General features: G+C 50.2%; 1 protein-coding gene across 1 annotated transcript; it reads left to right on the top strand.

The window, feature by feature from the left end:
* Positions 1-2,225: 2,225 nt before the first annotated feature.
* On the top strand, positions 2,226-15,085 carry LOC129180930 (receptor-type tyrosine-protein phosphatase beta-like). The gene is made up of 31 exons (XM_054775331.1): positions 2,226-2,318; positions 2,603-4,339; positions 4,823-5,098; positions 5,165-5,428; positions 5,502-5,777; positions 5,869-6,135; positions 6,212-6,478; positions 6,553-6,816; positions 6,939-7,202; positions 7,304-7,567; positions 7,647-7,910; positions 7,987-8,256; positions 8,500-8,763; positions 8,862-9,128; positions 9,194-9,484; positions 9,565-9,843; positions 9,913-10,062; positions 10,194-10,449; positions 10,653-10,747; positions 10,843-10,948; positions 11,025-11,102; positions 12,643-12,663; positions 12,738-12,819; positions 12,905-12,995; positions 13,058-13,134; positions 13,197-13,331; positions 13,462-13,584; positions 13,752-13,915; positions 14,066-14,201; positions 14,282-14,389; positions 14,470-15,085. Exons 1-31 carry the CDS (start codon positions 2,267-2,269, stop codon positions 14,506-14,508), a joined length of 7,227 nt encoding a protein of 2,408 aa, XP_054631306.1. The 5' UTR covers positions 2,226-2,266; the 3' UTR covers positions 14,509-15,085.
* Positions 15,086-15,113: the final 28 nt, after the last annotated feature.

Genomic DNA, 15,113 nt, shown 5'->3' with positions numbered 1-15,113 from the left:
TCCTGAAGGCTGTAATATAAAGTAAAACTGTGCATATAAGAGTGGCTTTTTATTTTGGGCAGCCTAAAGCACACTTGCAGTAATCATGTCAAATCAGCATCTTAATATATCCCTCTTGACCACGACAGTTCGGTACAACGACCGCATTATACGCTCCAACCTTTCCTCACTTGTAAACAAGACCCCCGAGATACTTGAACTCTTCCACCTGGGACAAGACTTTACTCGCAACCAAGAGGGTGCAATCCACTCTTTTCCGACCATTGCTTCGGATTTGGAGGTGCTGAGTCTCATCCCAGTAAACGCTGAAGGTTACAGCCCAATGAGGCCATCCGGATCACATTGTCTGCGAATAGCACAGACGAGATCCGAAGGCCCCCTAACTGGACTCCCTCGACGCCTTGGCTGCGGCTAGAAATTCTGTCCATGAAAATGATTAACAGAATTGGTGGCAAAGGGCAGCCTTGGTGGAGGCCAACGTTCACCGGAAACAGGCTCGACTTACTGCTGGCAATGCGAACCAGGTTTCTCTCCGGATGCGTAAGGACCGAATGGCACGTATTAACGTACCACCAATCCCGTACTCCCGGAGCACCCCCTACAAGACACTTGCGGGGGTGAGAGTTGTAGACTCGATGAATGGGAGACTCTGCTAGACATTCCCAGCACACCCTCACTACACGTTTGGGTCTCCAACTCCAACTCATCACCAGGTGGTGATCAGCTGACAGCTCAGCCCCTCTCTTCCCCCGCATGTCCAGAACATACGGACGCAGGTTTGATGATACGACTACAAAGTCTGCGTCCTCGGGTGTTCTGGCGCCATGTGAACTTGTGGACATCCTTATGTTCGAGCGTGACACATTGCACAGGTTCAGATCATGGAGGCCGTTCTTCCCAATCACACCCCTCCAGGTGACACTGTCATGGGCGTTGAAGTCTCCCAGTAGAATGACGGAGTCACCAGTTGGGGTGCTCTCCAGCACCCCTCTGATAGACTCCAAAAAGGCTGGGTACTCTGAAATGCTGTTTGGCGCATACACACAAACGACAATCAGGAACCTTCCCCCAACCCCCAAAGGCGTAGGGAAATGACCCTCTCGTTCACCGGGGATGACTCCAACACAGAGGCACCGAGCCGGGGGGCTATTAATAAGCCCACACCAGCTCTCCGCCTCTCCCCTGCGGCAACTCCAGCCCCTGTCGCGGTGTTTGGTTCCAGAACTAAAACTGTAGGTCGAGGTAAGTCTGACTATGTCTAGTCGGAATATTTCAACCAATATTTCAACAAGTTCAGGCTCCTTCCACACCAGAGAAGTGACATTGCATGTCCCAAGAACCATATTTGGCCAGGTGGCCCAGATGCCTGCCCCCGACCGCCACCCAAAACACATAGCACCGGACTCTTATGCTTATGGGTCCCACAGGTGAAGGCCCCACCACCAGGCGCTTGGGCCTAGCTCCAGGTTGAGGCCCCGGTATCCCACGTCCGGGCGAGGTGCGGTCCATCCTCTTGTGATTGTTCATAGGGTCTTCTGAATCACTCTTTGTCTGGCCTGTCACCAAGGACATGTTTGCCTTAGGAGACCCTACCAGGGGCATGTAGCCCTGGACAACATAGCTCCTAGGATCACTCAGGCACTCAAACCCCTCCACCGTGATTCAAAGAGGAGAATCACCACCTTAACTTAAGGTGGCTTAATGAAATTACCGACAGAACAGACTGCCGCTGTCTGATCTGTGATATCATCGGGTAGAAAAAAAAAAAGAATTTCTTTACAAACTGTAGACATTTTTGGCTTAATTTATGTTTTTTAGGCATTAATATTTTATGATATTAATAGAAAAAGGCTAACTTGTTTTTCCAGACAGTGTGAAGGTCAGGATGTGCCTCCTCTTCCTCCTGGCCATGCAGGACAGGATGTCAGCTGGGATAGGCTCCAGCTCACCCATCATGACCCTGAACGGGGTAAGCAGTATAGAATACGTATGAATAGACATGTTCTCCATGTTCTTCTCTAACTACACCTCATCTCCCTCCCCAAAAACATCCAAGTCAGCTCCATTGGAAGCTCTAAATTGTCCTTGGGTGTCCATACTTGTGTGTGCGTAATGTTCAGTGGTATTTCCTGCCGTGTAAAACGGTGTGCATAGAAGAATTGAATGGAAGGAAACGTGGCGGTTGACTTTTTCCTGTGACAAAGTTACCGCCTGTTCACTGGTGCGAGAAGTGTAGTCAGTTTAAAGCTGTGAGTGGACAGGAGACATGGACGCTGGTCTTTTGGTTTTATTTCTGCTGCTCAATGTCACCACTGCTTGTGAGTACACTTTTTTTTAATTAATTGTGACTTGAGGTTGTATAAGTAAAGAATGATCTATAACACAAGTTACACAGCTTTTGGGAATTAGCTTTTTTTTACACTTTTTTACAGTATGAAAAAAAATATTCCGTCTGTTATGATAGTCTTCTCATTATTATTAATTTATAAAACACTTTATTATAGCAGATTGTTTTTGTCTCTGTGGTTTTTTAAGTATAATGTACAGTACTTGCAAAAGTAGCGCCCTCTAGTGGCACAATAATTTCGTCATTACTTTCCAGACAAAAGCCGCACCTCCACTCTTCCCTCCTCGAGGATGCCAGAAGGGTCAAATATCACAGCCAGTGGACTTTTGATATCATCGACGCAACCTAGCGACCCTTCAACTTCTTTTCCGGTCGACCAGTCCACCAAAGCCTCATCGGGACGCCAGCATGTGACCTCCTCATCGTCATTGCTGAAGCAGAGTCAAGGGTCGTCTGGCACCGCTGTGATCTTTTCCATGCGCAACACATCCACCACTAAGACGCTGCCTACCACCACACGTCTTTCGCCGCGCACATCAGAGACCCTGACGCGACTGCCATTGAGGTCTAGAAAGCCACCTGACTTGTCACGCGGGTCACATGACCTTAGATTGAAGGTGACTGACAGCACCTCAACTGTCGAACCACCAACATCAGCAGGTCGGCAAGCATGGTCAGCAAGCGTCAAGCCCACGCTAGCCCTGCCCACAACTGTGAAACCCGCAACAGCAACTGAAGTCAGTGGACTGCTTTTAACAACACTTGTTAGTACGCATTCAACTTCACCTGAAACCACATCCTCAACCTCACCTGTGACCATGCCTTCAACCTCACCTGCACCCGAAACCACCCCTCCAACAACACCCGCAACCACACTCTCAACCTCACCAGTGAATGTGCCTTCAACTTCATCTGTGACCGTGCCTTCAAGCGCAACTATAATCATGGCTTCAATCTCACCTCTACCTCTGAGCACATCTTCAACCTCACCTGTAACCATGCCTTCAACCGCAACTATAATCAGTGCTTCCAACTCACCTGTAACCATGCCTTCAACAACACCTGTAACAATGCCCTCAACCTCACCTGTGAGAATGCCTTCAACAACACCTGTAAGTATGCCTGCAACTTCACGTGTAACAATGGTTTCAAACTCACCTGTGACAGTGCCTTCAACAACACCTGCAAAGATGCCTTCGACAACACCCGTGACCATGCCTTCAACCGCAACTATAATCATGGCTTCAAACTCACCTGTAACCACACCTTCAACAACACCTGTAACCATGCCTTCAGAAACACCTGTAGCAATTAATTCAACCTCACCAGTAACCTCAACCTCACCTGTAACCACACCTTCAACAACACCTGGAGCAATTAATTCAACCTCACCAGTAACCTCAACCTCACCTATAACCATGCCTTCAACCGCAACTATAATCACGGCTTCAAACTCGCTTGACACCACACCATTAACAACACCTGAAAACACACCTTCAACCTCACCTATACTTGTAGCCAAACCTTTAACAACACCTGTAACCACACTGTCAACTTCACCTGTAACCGTGCCTTTAACAACACCTATAACCACGCCTTCAACTTCACCCATACCTGTAACCAAACCTGGAGCAGCACTGTCAACGTCACCTGTAACCAAACCTTTAACAACACCTATAGCCACGCCTTCAACTTCACCTGTACCTGTAGCCGCACCTTCAACACCACCTGTGAGGACGGCGTCAAGCTGCTCCGCTAATTTTACGCTGGTGAAGGCCACAGCTAACTCAATCGTGCTGACCTTCAGCACGCCACAGTTGTGCTCGAGCTTCACAGTGGCAACGCACAACAACGTCGGCGACTGTGAGCCAACCGGGCGTCTCAGTGATGCTTTCACCTGTGAAATCGAGTCGCTCGAGGCAGGGACTTTGTACCACCTGAGCGTCACCTCTGCTGTGAATGGAGGGGGAGGCAACGTGTCAGTGCGCACAGGTAAGAGCCAAATTTCGTCTTGTCATGTCTCACCATTAGGTGGCGATGTGTTAACTGGGAGTGTAAGCTCAGCTCCCTTTATGCCTCAAGAGTAGAACCATGGGGCATAAATATCTTTCCAACTTAAGATACTTTCTCCTTCCAGAAAAAGTGTAGTGTATTATGAAAAGTGTCCTTCCTTCAAGTCTCTACTTCCTGTGGTCCTGAAGTAAGTGCGTTTATAGCAGATGCAGACTTCCTGTTTCGCATTGTTCCATTGTTGCTGACGTGCCGTGAAGCAGCACTCACTTTTGCTGCGAGTGATTACCCCTAAACACAGCCCAGCTTGTTATACATACTGTACATTAACTATTCAGTATTTGTTCAACTCACTGACTTGACCAAGACAACAAAACCACCAAGGACAATGGATGTCTTCAGTGACCCACGAAAAGTTTTTGTGAAAATGAAAGAGTTGCAGTCAATTACTGTGTCGTCTGGCAGAGCCACTTGGTCCGACTCAGCTTGAAGTCCACAAGGATCCGAATGACTCATCAGGCCTGCTGGTATCCTGGTCTCCGTCCAAGGGTCATGTGGACTGGTATGACGTCATTCTAGAGGACTCTGGGTCTGGATCTATCCGCAGGATGCGTGTATCGGGACGCGCGCCCTGCCGATCGGCCTTCGGGTCTCTAGTCCCTGGCACTCGGTACAAGGTGGCCGTAGTCGTTACAGCCGGCGGGAAGAGGGCAGCACCTGTGCACGTGTTGGCATATACAGGTGAAGTCACAAGTCATATTTGTTCACATGGACTGCAAAAGTCATGGTCTCTCTGGTCCACCTCAGCTCCCGCCCCCGTGTCCAACTTGAAACTGGAAAACAACGGCAGCACCAACCAGCTGCGTGCCACCTGGCTGCCACCTGCAGGGGGCGTCAACTTCTACCACGCGACACTGTCAGCCAATGGCTCCGCCCCCCTGCAACTGCACCTGAGTCCAAATATGACCCAGGCAGTTTTCCCAGACCTGACCCCAGGGCGCCACTATCAGCTATTACTGCGCACCCAAACAGAAGGAGGCACTGCCGAGGCCAGGACTAGCATGGCAACAGGTACCATGCACGTCTCGATCAATAGAATGATGATTAGATTCATAGTTTCCAACCAGTGGTTGTTGTGTTGCAGTTCCTGACGCAGTGTCGGCGTTGTCTGCTCGGCCACTGTCTGACGGCACTGCGTTGAGTCTCACTTGGACGCCCCCCAATGGCGACTGGGACAACTACAGTGTGTTGCTGTGGAACGGCTCCGTGGTTCTGCGTAACGAAACCGTCAGCAAGCTGAGCAGGCGCTATGTATTCTTTGTCACCAGCCTGGGCCTGGTACCAGGTCGAGCCTACGGCGTGGCGGTCACGGTGCACAGTGGGACTCTGAGTAACACGGTGCGCTGTCAAGAACAGCTAGGTTTGTTCTATTGGTTGCTTACTTTTACTTCCTGTTAACAAATGAGAGAAGATAAGACACATTTTGTTGACAGTCACCTTGTACCCCTTAGCCCCTCAGCCCGTTCAGCAGCTTCTCATTCATCATGTCGATGAGTCCACCATCAGCGTCCAGTGGCATAGTCCCCTCGGCGAGTGGGATGGCATCATGGCTGTCCTCCAACCAGCCAATACGGACTCAATCTTAGCTCAGAAGCTTCTCCCCCAGGAGGCTGGCGGGTGCACCTTTAGTGAGCTCACATCAGGACGCCAGTACACCATCACCGTGACAACCAGTAGCAGCAACCTGAGTAGCTCCACCTCTATCAACACATGGACCAGTACGTTTTTTGGACCATTTTGTTTCTTATGCTGGACAACTAAAATGTCTCCCTCATGGCTGTGGTGTCCTTGTAGCTCCGTCTCAGGTAAACAGGCTGCAGGTTTCTAACTTGGGAAGCACCAAGAGCCTCCTGGCTCAGTGGGATCAGGCTAGCGGGGACCTGGACATGTACCTGGTCCTGCTGGTCCATGAAGGCAGTGTCATCAAGAACGAGAGCGTGGCAGTGGATGCCACCAGTCTCAGCTTCCATGACCTGAGGCCCGGTGCCCTCTACAAGGTGGTGGTGACTACTGTCCGAGCAGGACGTACATCCAGGCAATCTGTGGCTGAGGGACGCACGGGTAAGGATGCAGGACAGTCGAACGAACATAAGCGGACATTTTTCAACATCCTGTGGGTCTTCATGTCTTCTCAGTCCCCGCTGCCGTTGGCGAGGTAACTGTCAGTAACAACGGCCGCATGGACTTCCTGAGTGTGTCATGGCGTGCCGCTCCGGGTGAGGTGGACAGTTACTTGGTGACCCTGAGGGACCAAGACAAGACACTTCACACACTCGTTGTCTCCAAATCAAGTCATGGGTGCGTTTTTAACTCACTCGTGTCCGGTCGCCTCTACAACATCTCTATCGGCACTCGCAGCGGAACCTTCCAGAACTACACCTCGGTCCTAGAGAGGACACGTGAGTCTCACACAGGAAGTGCACGTGTTTCACTGTGGTCCTTCGGCAATTTGGTGGTGCTGCCAAAATAAATGCTTAAAATGTTGAGGTGAAAAGTTCTTTGAATGCTTGTCGTTACTCAGAACCCTCAAAAGTCCAGAACCCTACAGCGATACACGGGGCCCGTGACGACTTCCTGAAGGTGTACTGGCATCCTGCTTCTGGAGACTTTGACTTGTATCAGGTGTCCATCAAGCACAACAATGTTGTGTTGCAGAACCAGACAGTGCCAAAGACGCAAAATGAGTGCGTCTTTCACAATCTGGTACCGGGTCGACTCTACACGGTAACAGTGAGCACCTGGAGCGGGACCTACGAGACCAGCGCCTCCACCCATGGTCGCACCTGTGAGTGCTCGATTTCTTTGTTTGGTGACATCATATGTCAGCATTCCCGCACAACTTATTGCCACTGATTATTAGCGATGCACCTCTCATGCATCCTCCAGTCCCAGCGGCTGTGCGCTCCTTGTACATCGCCAAGCGGACCTCAGAGGACATTCGGGTGGCATGGTTGGCAGCCCCGGGTGATGTGGATCACTACGAGGTGCAGCTGCTTTTTAACGACATGAAAGTGTTCCCTCCACTCACCCTTGGTAGCAGCGTGGGGGAGTGTGTGGTGTCTTCGCTCACACCTGGACGCCTCTACAAGATCCTGGTGTCCACCTTCAGTGGCCCCAACCAGAGGACCCAGTTCATCGAGGGCCGCACAGGTCAGGCGTAACAAGTGGACACACAGAACTGCACAAATATTCACACCTACCAAAGTACAACATTTTTTCCTCTGTTTAGTTCCCAGTCAAGTAAAGAACATCCACGTGAGCAATGGTGGCGACAGCGGCAGTCTGAAGGTGAGCTGGACGCCGGGTCAAGGCGATGTAGACAGGTACATCGTGGTTCTGTACAGACAGAACCGTCAACTGGACGTACGGCCCGTCCTGAAACAACAGAATCAGGTAGTCTTTGGCTCGCTGCAGCCCGGTCAGCTTTATGGATTGACTGTGCAGGCGGTCAGCGGCGAGCTCTGTAACAATGACACGACCTACGGGCGCACAGGTGAGGCCCACGTCAACCTACTTGTACTACTTGTGTTCTGGTCACACTCTGAAGGCGGTTCTTGTTCTGTGCTCAGTCCCGTCAGCTGTGACAGCACTGCAGGTGGACAACCCGACGGGTACCAGCAGCCTGCAGGTGAGCTGGCAGGTAGCTGCAGGTGTATCTGACGGCTACTTCCTGCAGCTGCTTGATGAACGAGGCAACGTCTTAGTAAACGCCACGCTGCCCCCCACATGCACCCGGCACATGTTTGACAGTCTCACCCCGGGAAGGAAGTACCGCCTTCTGGTACAGACCATCAGCGGGGAACTCCAAAGCACTGGGGTCAGCGCCCGAGCTTGCACACGTATGTACAGACTTCCTGTTTGTGCAGCTAAGCCATGCCTACTTCACATGTCCAACTATTATGCCATTGTAACAGTTGGAATCCTGCCTTTTAATTCCACTGAGTTCCTTAAGACACAGTGAGTCAATGCAGAACTTGCGCTAAGGAAGTTAGCATGAATGGGGGTGGTGATATGCCTCTCCCTGTTGATTTACAGTGTGAACTTGCATCTTTAAGGTGTAAACTGCTTCCTCTTCCTATCAGGCCCTGCGGCTGCAACTCATCTGACACTCGAGAGCAACACCACTACCAGCCTATCCTTCCAGTGGAATCGGCCAGTGGGTCACTTTGATTCGTACGACATCTTACTCTACAGCCATGACAACACCTTGCACGAGCGACACCGTGTTCCGCCTTCCAGCCAGCACTGCTCTTTCGAGGGCCTCCGACCCGGTTCCGCATACAAGATGGTGGTCGTGACACGAAGTGGCGAGCAGAGTAATGACTCCAGCCTGTGGGCCAGAACAGGTGAGGACACTGAGACCCCAGTGGAATCGGGGACTTGGAGCAGTCAGAGTTTGTATTAACTTGTGTGACCATCCCTATCATCTGTGTCCTCCCCTCAGTCCCGGCAGCTGTCACGTCACTGCAGATTCAGAGCGGAAACCAGTCGGACCGCCTGCAGGTCAACTGGAGACAGGGCGAGGGTGACATGAGTAGTTACCTCCTGACGCTCTATGCCCCCGATGGCTCACTGCGGGTGCAGAAACAGCTACCGTCAGAGGTCACAGAGTTCATTTTCAGCGACCTCAAGCCCGGCCAACTGTACCGCGCTGAGGTGCTGAGTCGCAGTGGCGATCTAACGAATGGCGCCAGCGTCCAGGGCCGAACAGGTGAGATGAGAAGATGTTGGAAAGTCACCTGAGCAGTAACAGGACATCTTGTTTGCCCCCCTTAGCTCCCAGACCGCCAAGGTCATTCCTGTTTGGAGGGGTGACCAACACCTCCTTGGAGGTCACATGGACAACCCCCCTTGACTCTGACTACGACGACTTTGACCTGCAGTGGACGCCGCTAGACAAGGTGACCATCATCAACCCGTACGAGAGTCGCACATCCGGCAGTCGGATCCTGAGAGGGATGTTCCCTGGACGCCTTTACAACTTCACCCTACGTGCCGTCAGTGGCGCCACACAGCTCGGCGCGCTGCCTTCCTACAGCCTGCCTGTCCAACGCAGCATCCGCACCAGTAGGTGACCCCAAACGTCACGAGTGAATTAAATTTGTCAGTTATGCTTGCTTGACGTAAACTTTGTTTTGGTGCCGCAGAACCTTCGCCTGTTCATGGCCTGCACTGCCGCCCTCAGAGCTCTACCTCCATTTCCTGCTCCTGGGTGCCCCCGGAGGCCGAGTTTGACTCCTACACCATTGAGTGCGTGCACAAGGGCTCACAGAGTCTGGTCTACTCACGCCGCACGGGCCGCCTTTCCACCGCCTATGTCATCAGTCAGCTGGAGCCCCACAAGCGCTACACTGTTTGGGTCAAGGTCATCTCTGACACCACCACTAGCGAGGCGGCGCAGGACAATGCGGTCACCATGATTGACCGTAAGTCATGGACAGGTCCAAAGTGGTGGAGTTGCTCCCTGAAGATTAACTTTCTGAAACTGTCCACAGGTCCTCCCGTGCCGCCCCTCAGCACTCGGGTGGACTTCACGTCAGCGCTAGTCACCAAGTCGTCAATCTTCTTCACGTTCAATTGCAGCTGGTTCAGCGATGTCAACGGTGCCGTCAAGTTCTTCACCGTGCTTGTGACTGAGTCAGAAGGCAAAGGAGCACTTCACTCTTCTTTCCTCCCTAGCTAGCAACACCTGGCCTTCTAGCATCTCAAAATAGTCCAAAAAACAGAGGTTCTAGTTTCTAAGTTGTTTTTCTTTACAAACTGTGGTCCCATGAAGGTGTGGACGGTGAGCATCCAGACCAGCGCCACCCACTGCCCTCCTATGTGGACTACAGCTCCAACAATTCTATCAAGTCCTACCAGACGGCCGTCTTTGCCAGCAGCTCCAGCGACACTTGCAGCTTTGACATTACTTTGGGGACAGGAATGGACTCACTGGGGGGATCCTGTGACCGCCCAGACCTGCACTCTGATCTACGGGCCGGTATACAGCACTTCTGTGATGGACCGCTCAAACCCCAAACCGCATACAGGTCCTGACACGCACGCACTCACACACACACACACACACACACACACACACACACACACACACACACACGCACACACAATAACATTATAACATTATAATAACATTATAGCAAAAGCATTATACTGGCATGGAAACACGGAAACACATGTTAAACACACTGAAGCATACTGACATGGAAACATACACATGAATGGTATCATTTAGGCTCAGCGTTCGAGCATTCACACAACTCTTTGACGACTCTTCTCCGCCATTGTACGCCGACACCTTCCTGTCGCAACCTGTCGTGACAGCAGCAGGTGAGCTTTACAGCACATGAGTGTGTATTTGTGTTTGTGTGTGTGTGTGTGTGCATGCGCGAATAACCCATGACTTCACCTGTGTTGCCTTGCAGACCCTCTTAGCGGCATCATAGAAGGTATCAGTGCCGCTGTCATCCTGATGGCCATCATTGCAGTAGCTGCAGCGCTGCTTGTCTGCAGGCGCAACGCACGCAAAGTGTGAGTTCCTGTTACTGTGTGTGTCTGTGTGTTTTGTCTCACACAAGATGAGTGTAATACATTTTGTGGTTCAAAGTGTGCAGGAGAGAGCAGCGGTCGACATGTGTGTGAGGCGAGAACGACCGTCACCACGGTGTCACCTGGGGGTTAGAGGGTGAGATCATGTGACCAGTCCTAATGCACGCTACAGAACCTGACAAAAGATAGAAATTTAGAGTAGTCAGTGTAGAGCTTGTATAGCAACACTGAGTACACGATATATAACCGTGCACCGTATGTAACAGTATTCCAACTATCATGTTGCAGTTTGTGCTTCACAGTACATGTTGGAATTCATCCATCCATCCATCCATCCATATTCTATCACTTATTTGAGGTTGGGTCGTGAGGGCAGAAGTCCAAGCAGAGAAGCCCACACTTCCCTCTCCCCAACCACCTAGTCCAGCTCCACCCCGCGGATCCTGAGGCCTTCTACCGGTCGGATTTGCCCTGAACACCTCCTCAGGGAGTCCTCCGGGAGGCATCCTGACCAGGTGCCCAATCCACCTCATCTGGCTTCTCTCAATGTGGAGGAGCAGCCGTTCTACTCCAAGTGTTTCCCAGATGACAGTGCTTCTCACCTTATCTCTAAGAGAGAGCCCAGCCACCATACGGAAAAAACTCATTTTGGACACTTGTACCCGCGATCTTGTCCTTTCGGCCACTACCCAAAGCTGATGACCATAGGTGAGGGTAGGAATGTAGATCGACCGGTGAATTGAAAGCTTTGCCTTTCGGCTCAGCTCCCTGTTCACCACAACGGACCGATGCAGTGTCCGCATCACTGCAAATGCTGCATCAATTTGCCTGTAGATGTCGCGCTCCATCCTTCCTTCACTCGTGAACAAAACCCAGAGGTACTTAAACTCCTCCACTTGGGGCAGGATCTCATTCCCGACCCAGAGATGGCACTCCACCCTTTTCCAGGCGAGAATCAGGGACTCAGACTTGGAGGTGCTGGTTCTCATCCCGGCCGCTTCACACTCGGCTGCGAACCGATCCCGTGAGAGTTGAAGGTCACGGCTCGATGAAGCCAGCAGGATCACATCATCTGCAAAAAGCAGAGACCCAATCCTGCAGCCACCAAACCGGAAACCCCCCAACACCCTGGCTGCTCCTAGAAAATCCGTCCATAAAAGTAATCAAAAGAATCAGTGAAAATGGGCAGTCCTGGCGGAGTCCAACCCTCACTGGAAACTCTGACACCGGTCACACAGGGAACAAACAGCCTGAATTAGGTTGTCCAGTACCCGATATTCCTGGAGTACTCCCCACAGAATTCCTCGAGGAACACTGCCAAATACCTTCTCCAAGTCAACAAAATACATGTACACTGGTTGGGCAAACCATGCACCATGCCGAGAGTGTACATGGTTGGGATTCTTCTTTTCCAAAAATGCTGGCAGCAATCATGCACACTACCACCACTGTGCTTGGCTGTAAGCAAGACACTCTTCTCTCGCTATACACTTGTGTTGCCAGCTATTTAGACAACAACGGCTGTGTAGCGACTCATTTTCAGTGGCTTGTACATCTATACTGCTATACACTGACTATTGTAAATGTCTGAAGTATTGTCCCTTGACAAGATATACTGTACTGCACACACTAATGATGTCATGAAAAAGGACTAAAAGTTCTTTCTTGCTTTATAGGAAGCGTCGTCACATGTTCAGGTAAAAGAAAATGTTTAATGCGTCTGTAAGTCATACTTCTTTGGAAATTGCTCATGTCCGCTGTGCTCCGTCAGTCCCATCAGTGTGGCTGACTTTGAGCGTCACTACAACAAACTTCAGGCCGACGCCCGCTTTCTGCTTTCTGGCGAGTATGAGGTGATGCCTGTGTCTCTTTTGTTACACCTACTTCATATTGTTGAAGTAACCCTGTTGATGTACTATATTGACGCTATTATGTCAGAACCTGAAAGATGTCGGTCGAAACCAACCGTTGGACTCAGCCCTGCTACCGGAGAACCGCGGCAAGAACCGATATAACAACATCCTGCCCTGTGAGTCTGTCACACACTCACACACACGCTGGGGGCTGGTCACTGAGTGCGTTTGTTTGCAGACGACTCAACGAGAGTGAAGCTGTCATATGTGGATGATGACCCCTGCTCGGACTACATCAATGCCAGTTACATCCCTGTGAGACACACACACACACACAAACACACATACAATTCCTCACAAACTCACTTGTGTTTCAGGGAAATAACTTCCGTCGGGAGTACATTGCCACCCAGGGGCCGCTGCCAGGAACCAAAGATGACTTCTGGAAGATGGTGTGGGAGCAAAACGTGCACAACGTGGTGATGGTCACCCAATGCGTTGAGAAAGGCCGGGTAATGAAGTCCTCCATGAAGTCCACATGTAGTCTGTAAAATAAATACTGTATATCATCATCTCATCTTCCAATTAACACACTTAAACACATTAGACCATTTATGGTAATAACCAAGTGTGTGTGTGCAGGTCAAGTGTGATCACTACTGGCCTCAGGACCATGACCCCCTTTACTATGGAGACCTGATTGTCCAGATGCTGTCTGAGTCGGTTCTTCCTGAGTGGACCATTCGAGAGTTCAACATCTGCAGCGTAAAGATCAATCATTGTTTCCATGACTCAGCAGTTAGAGGCGTGTGGCATTATGGGTAATGTATTTTTTACGTGTGTATGTGCGTGTGTGCGTGTACGTGTACGTGTGCATGTGCGTGTGCGTGTGCGTGTGCGTGTGTGTGTGTGTGTGTGTGTGTGAGAGACAGGAGGATGATCTGAGGTCCATCCGGCTTGTTCGGCACTTCCACTTCACCGTGTGGCCCGATCACGGGGTCCCAGACACCACCCAATCCCTGGTGCAGTTTGTCAGAACTGTCCGAGACTACGTCAACAGGAGTCCTGGTTCTGGTCCCACCGTGGTCCACTGCAGGTAGGTAGATAGATAAATAGTTGCGCTTCCAGTCAAAAGTTTGGAGACACTTATTGTATGAGAAAGTGTTTCCAAACTTTTGACTGGTAGTGTAAAAGATAGACATATGTGTTGAATGACGGTTAATGCTGCTGTTGTGCTGTGCGTCAGTGCTGGTGTGGGTCGTACAGGGACCTTCATCGTTCTGGATCGTGTTCTGCAGCAGTCGGACAGCTCGGACACGTTGGACATTTATGGATGCGTCTTTGAACTCCGGCTTCACCGCTCACACATGGTGCAGACAGAGGTGTGTGGACAAATACCCAGTATTCATGAAAAAATAATTAATTCATCATTCCTCATGTTTCTTGTTGACATGTGTTACAGCGTCAGTACGCGTTCCTCCACCAGTGTGTCCGTGACGTGTTGCGAGCCAGGAAATTGTGTCACGAGCAGGATGACATGGTCGTGTATGAAAATGTCAACTTGAGCGAGGTGAGCTTTGCTTTTTTCTTTCTTTTTCTTTCCCAAAATGCATGTCAACCACTGCAAATGTTGCGTTTGTGTGTCCTCAGAGGCTGTGTGTGCGACATTCAGACAATTTCATCTTCTGAGACTGTATGTTCAATTAATTGTGCATGGACATGGGCCTCACGGCGACGTTGCGGTTAGCATGTTTGCCTCACAGTCCTGAGATATGGGTTAAAATCTCCTTAGGAAAATCTCAGTGTGTGGAGTTTCTCGTGCCTGAGTGGGTTTTCTCCTCCCACATCCCAAAAACATGCACATTGGGTTATTTGAAGACTCCAAATTGTCCATCGGTGTGAATGTGAGTGTGAATGGTTATTTGTGTATGTGTACTGTGATTGACTGGTGACCAGTTGAGGATGTACCCAACCTCTCACTCGCTGGGATAGGCTCCAGTCCTCCCCATGACCCTAATGAGAAGGCCTATAGAAAATGAATGAATGGATAAGGACGCTTATGTGTACATGTTGTGGTTGATTGTAATGCGTTTTTTTTTTGCACATTGCTGTTCAAAGTTTTAAAAAGATTCACAGCTTTATATATAGTTTTATATATTTTATTTATCAGGCAAAGTATAATCGTTATTTTTATATTATATAAAGATGTATTATGTGTTGTATTTTCATTAGATGTAAATGTGACTTTTTTTGTCTCTTTTAATAAATCAACTAATGTGTGTTTTGTCTGCATT

Source organism: Dunckerocampus dactyliophorus, chromosome 5, assembly GCF_027744805.1.
Source record: "Dunckerocampus dactyliophorus isolate RoL2022-P2 chromosome 5, RoL_Ddac_1.1, whole genome shotgun sequence".
NCBI classification, from domain to species: Eukaryota; Metazoa; Chordata; class Actinopteri; order Syngnathiformes; family Syngnathidae; genus Dunckerocampus; species Dunckerocampus dactyliophorus.
This window is presented reverse-complemented; position numbering and strand designations above follow the sequence as displayed.

Coding starts and splice junctions, on each gene's coding strand:
- LOC129180930 (XM_054775331.1), top strand. CDS start 2,267: ATGGACGCTGGTCTTTTGGTTTTATTTCTGCTGCTCAATGTCACCACT. Junction 5,429..5,501: donor CAGGACTAGCATGGCAACAG/GTACCATGCACG, acceptor GTTGTGTTGCAG/TTCCTGACGCAGTGTCGGCG. Junction 14,390..14,469: donor AAAATGTCAACTTGAGCGAG/GTGAGCTTTGCT, acceptor GTGTGTCCTCAG/AGGCTGTGTGTGCGACATTC.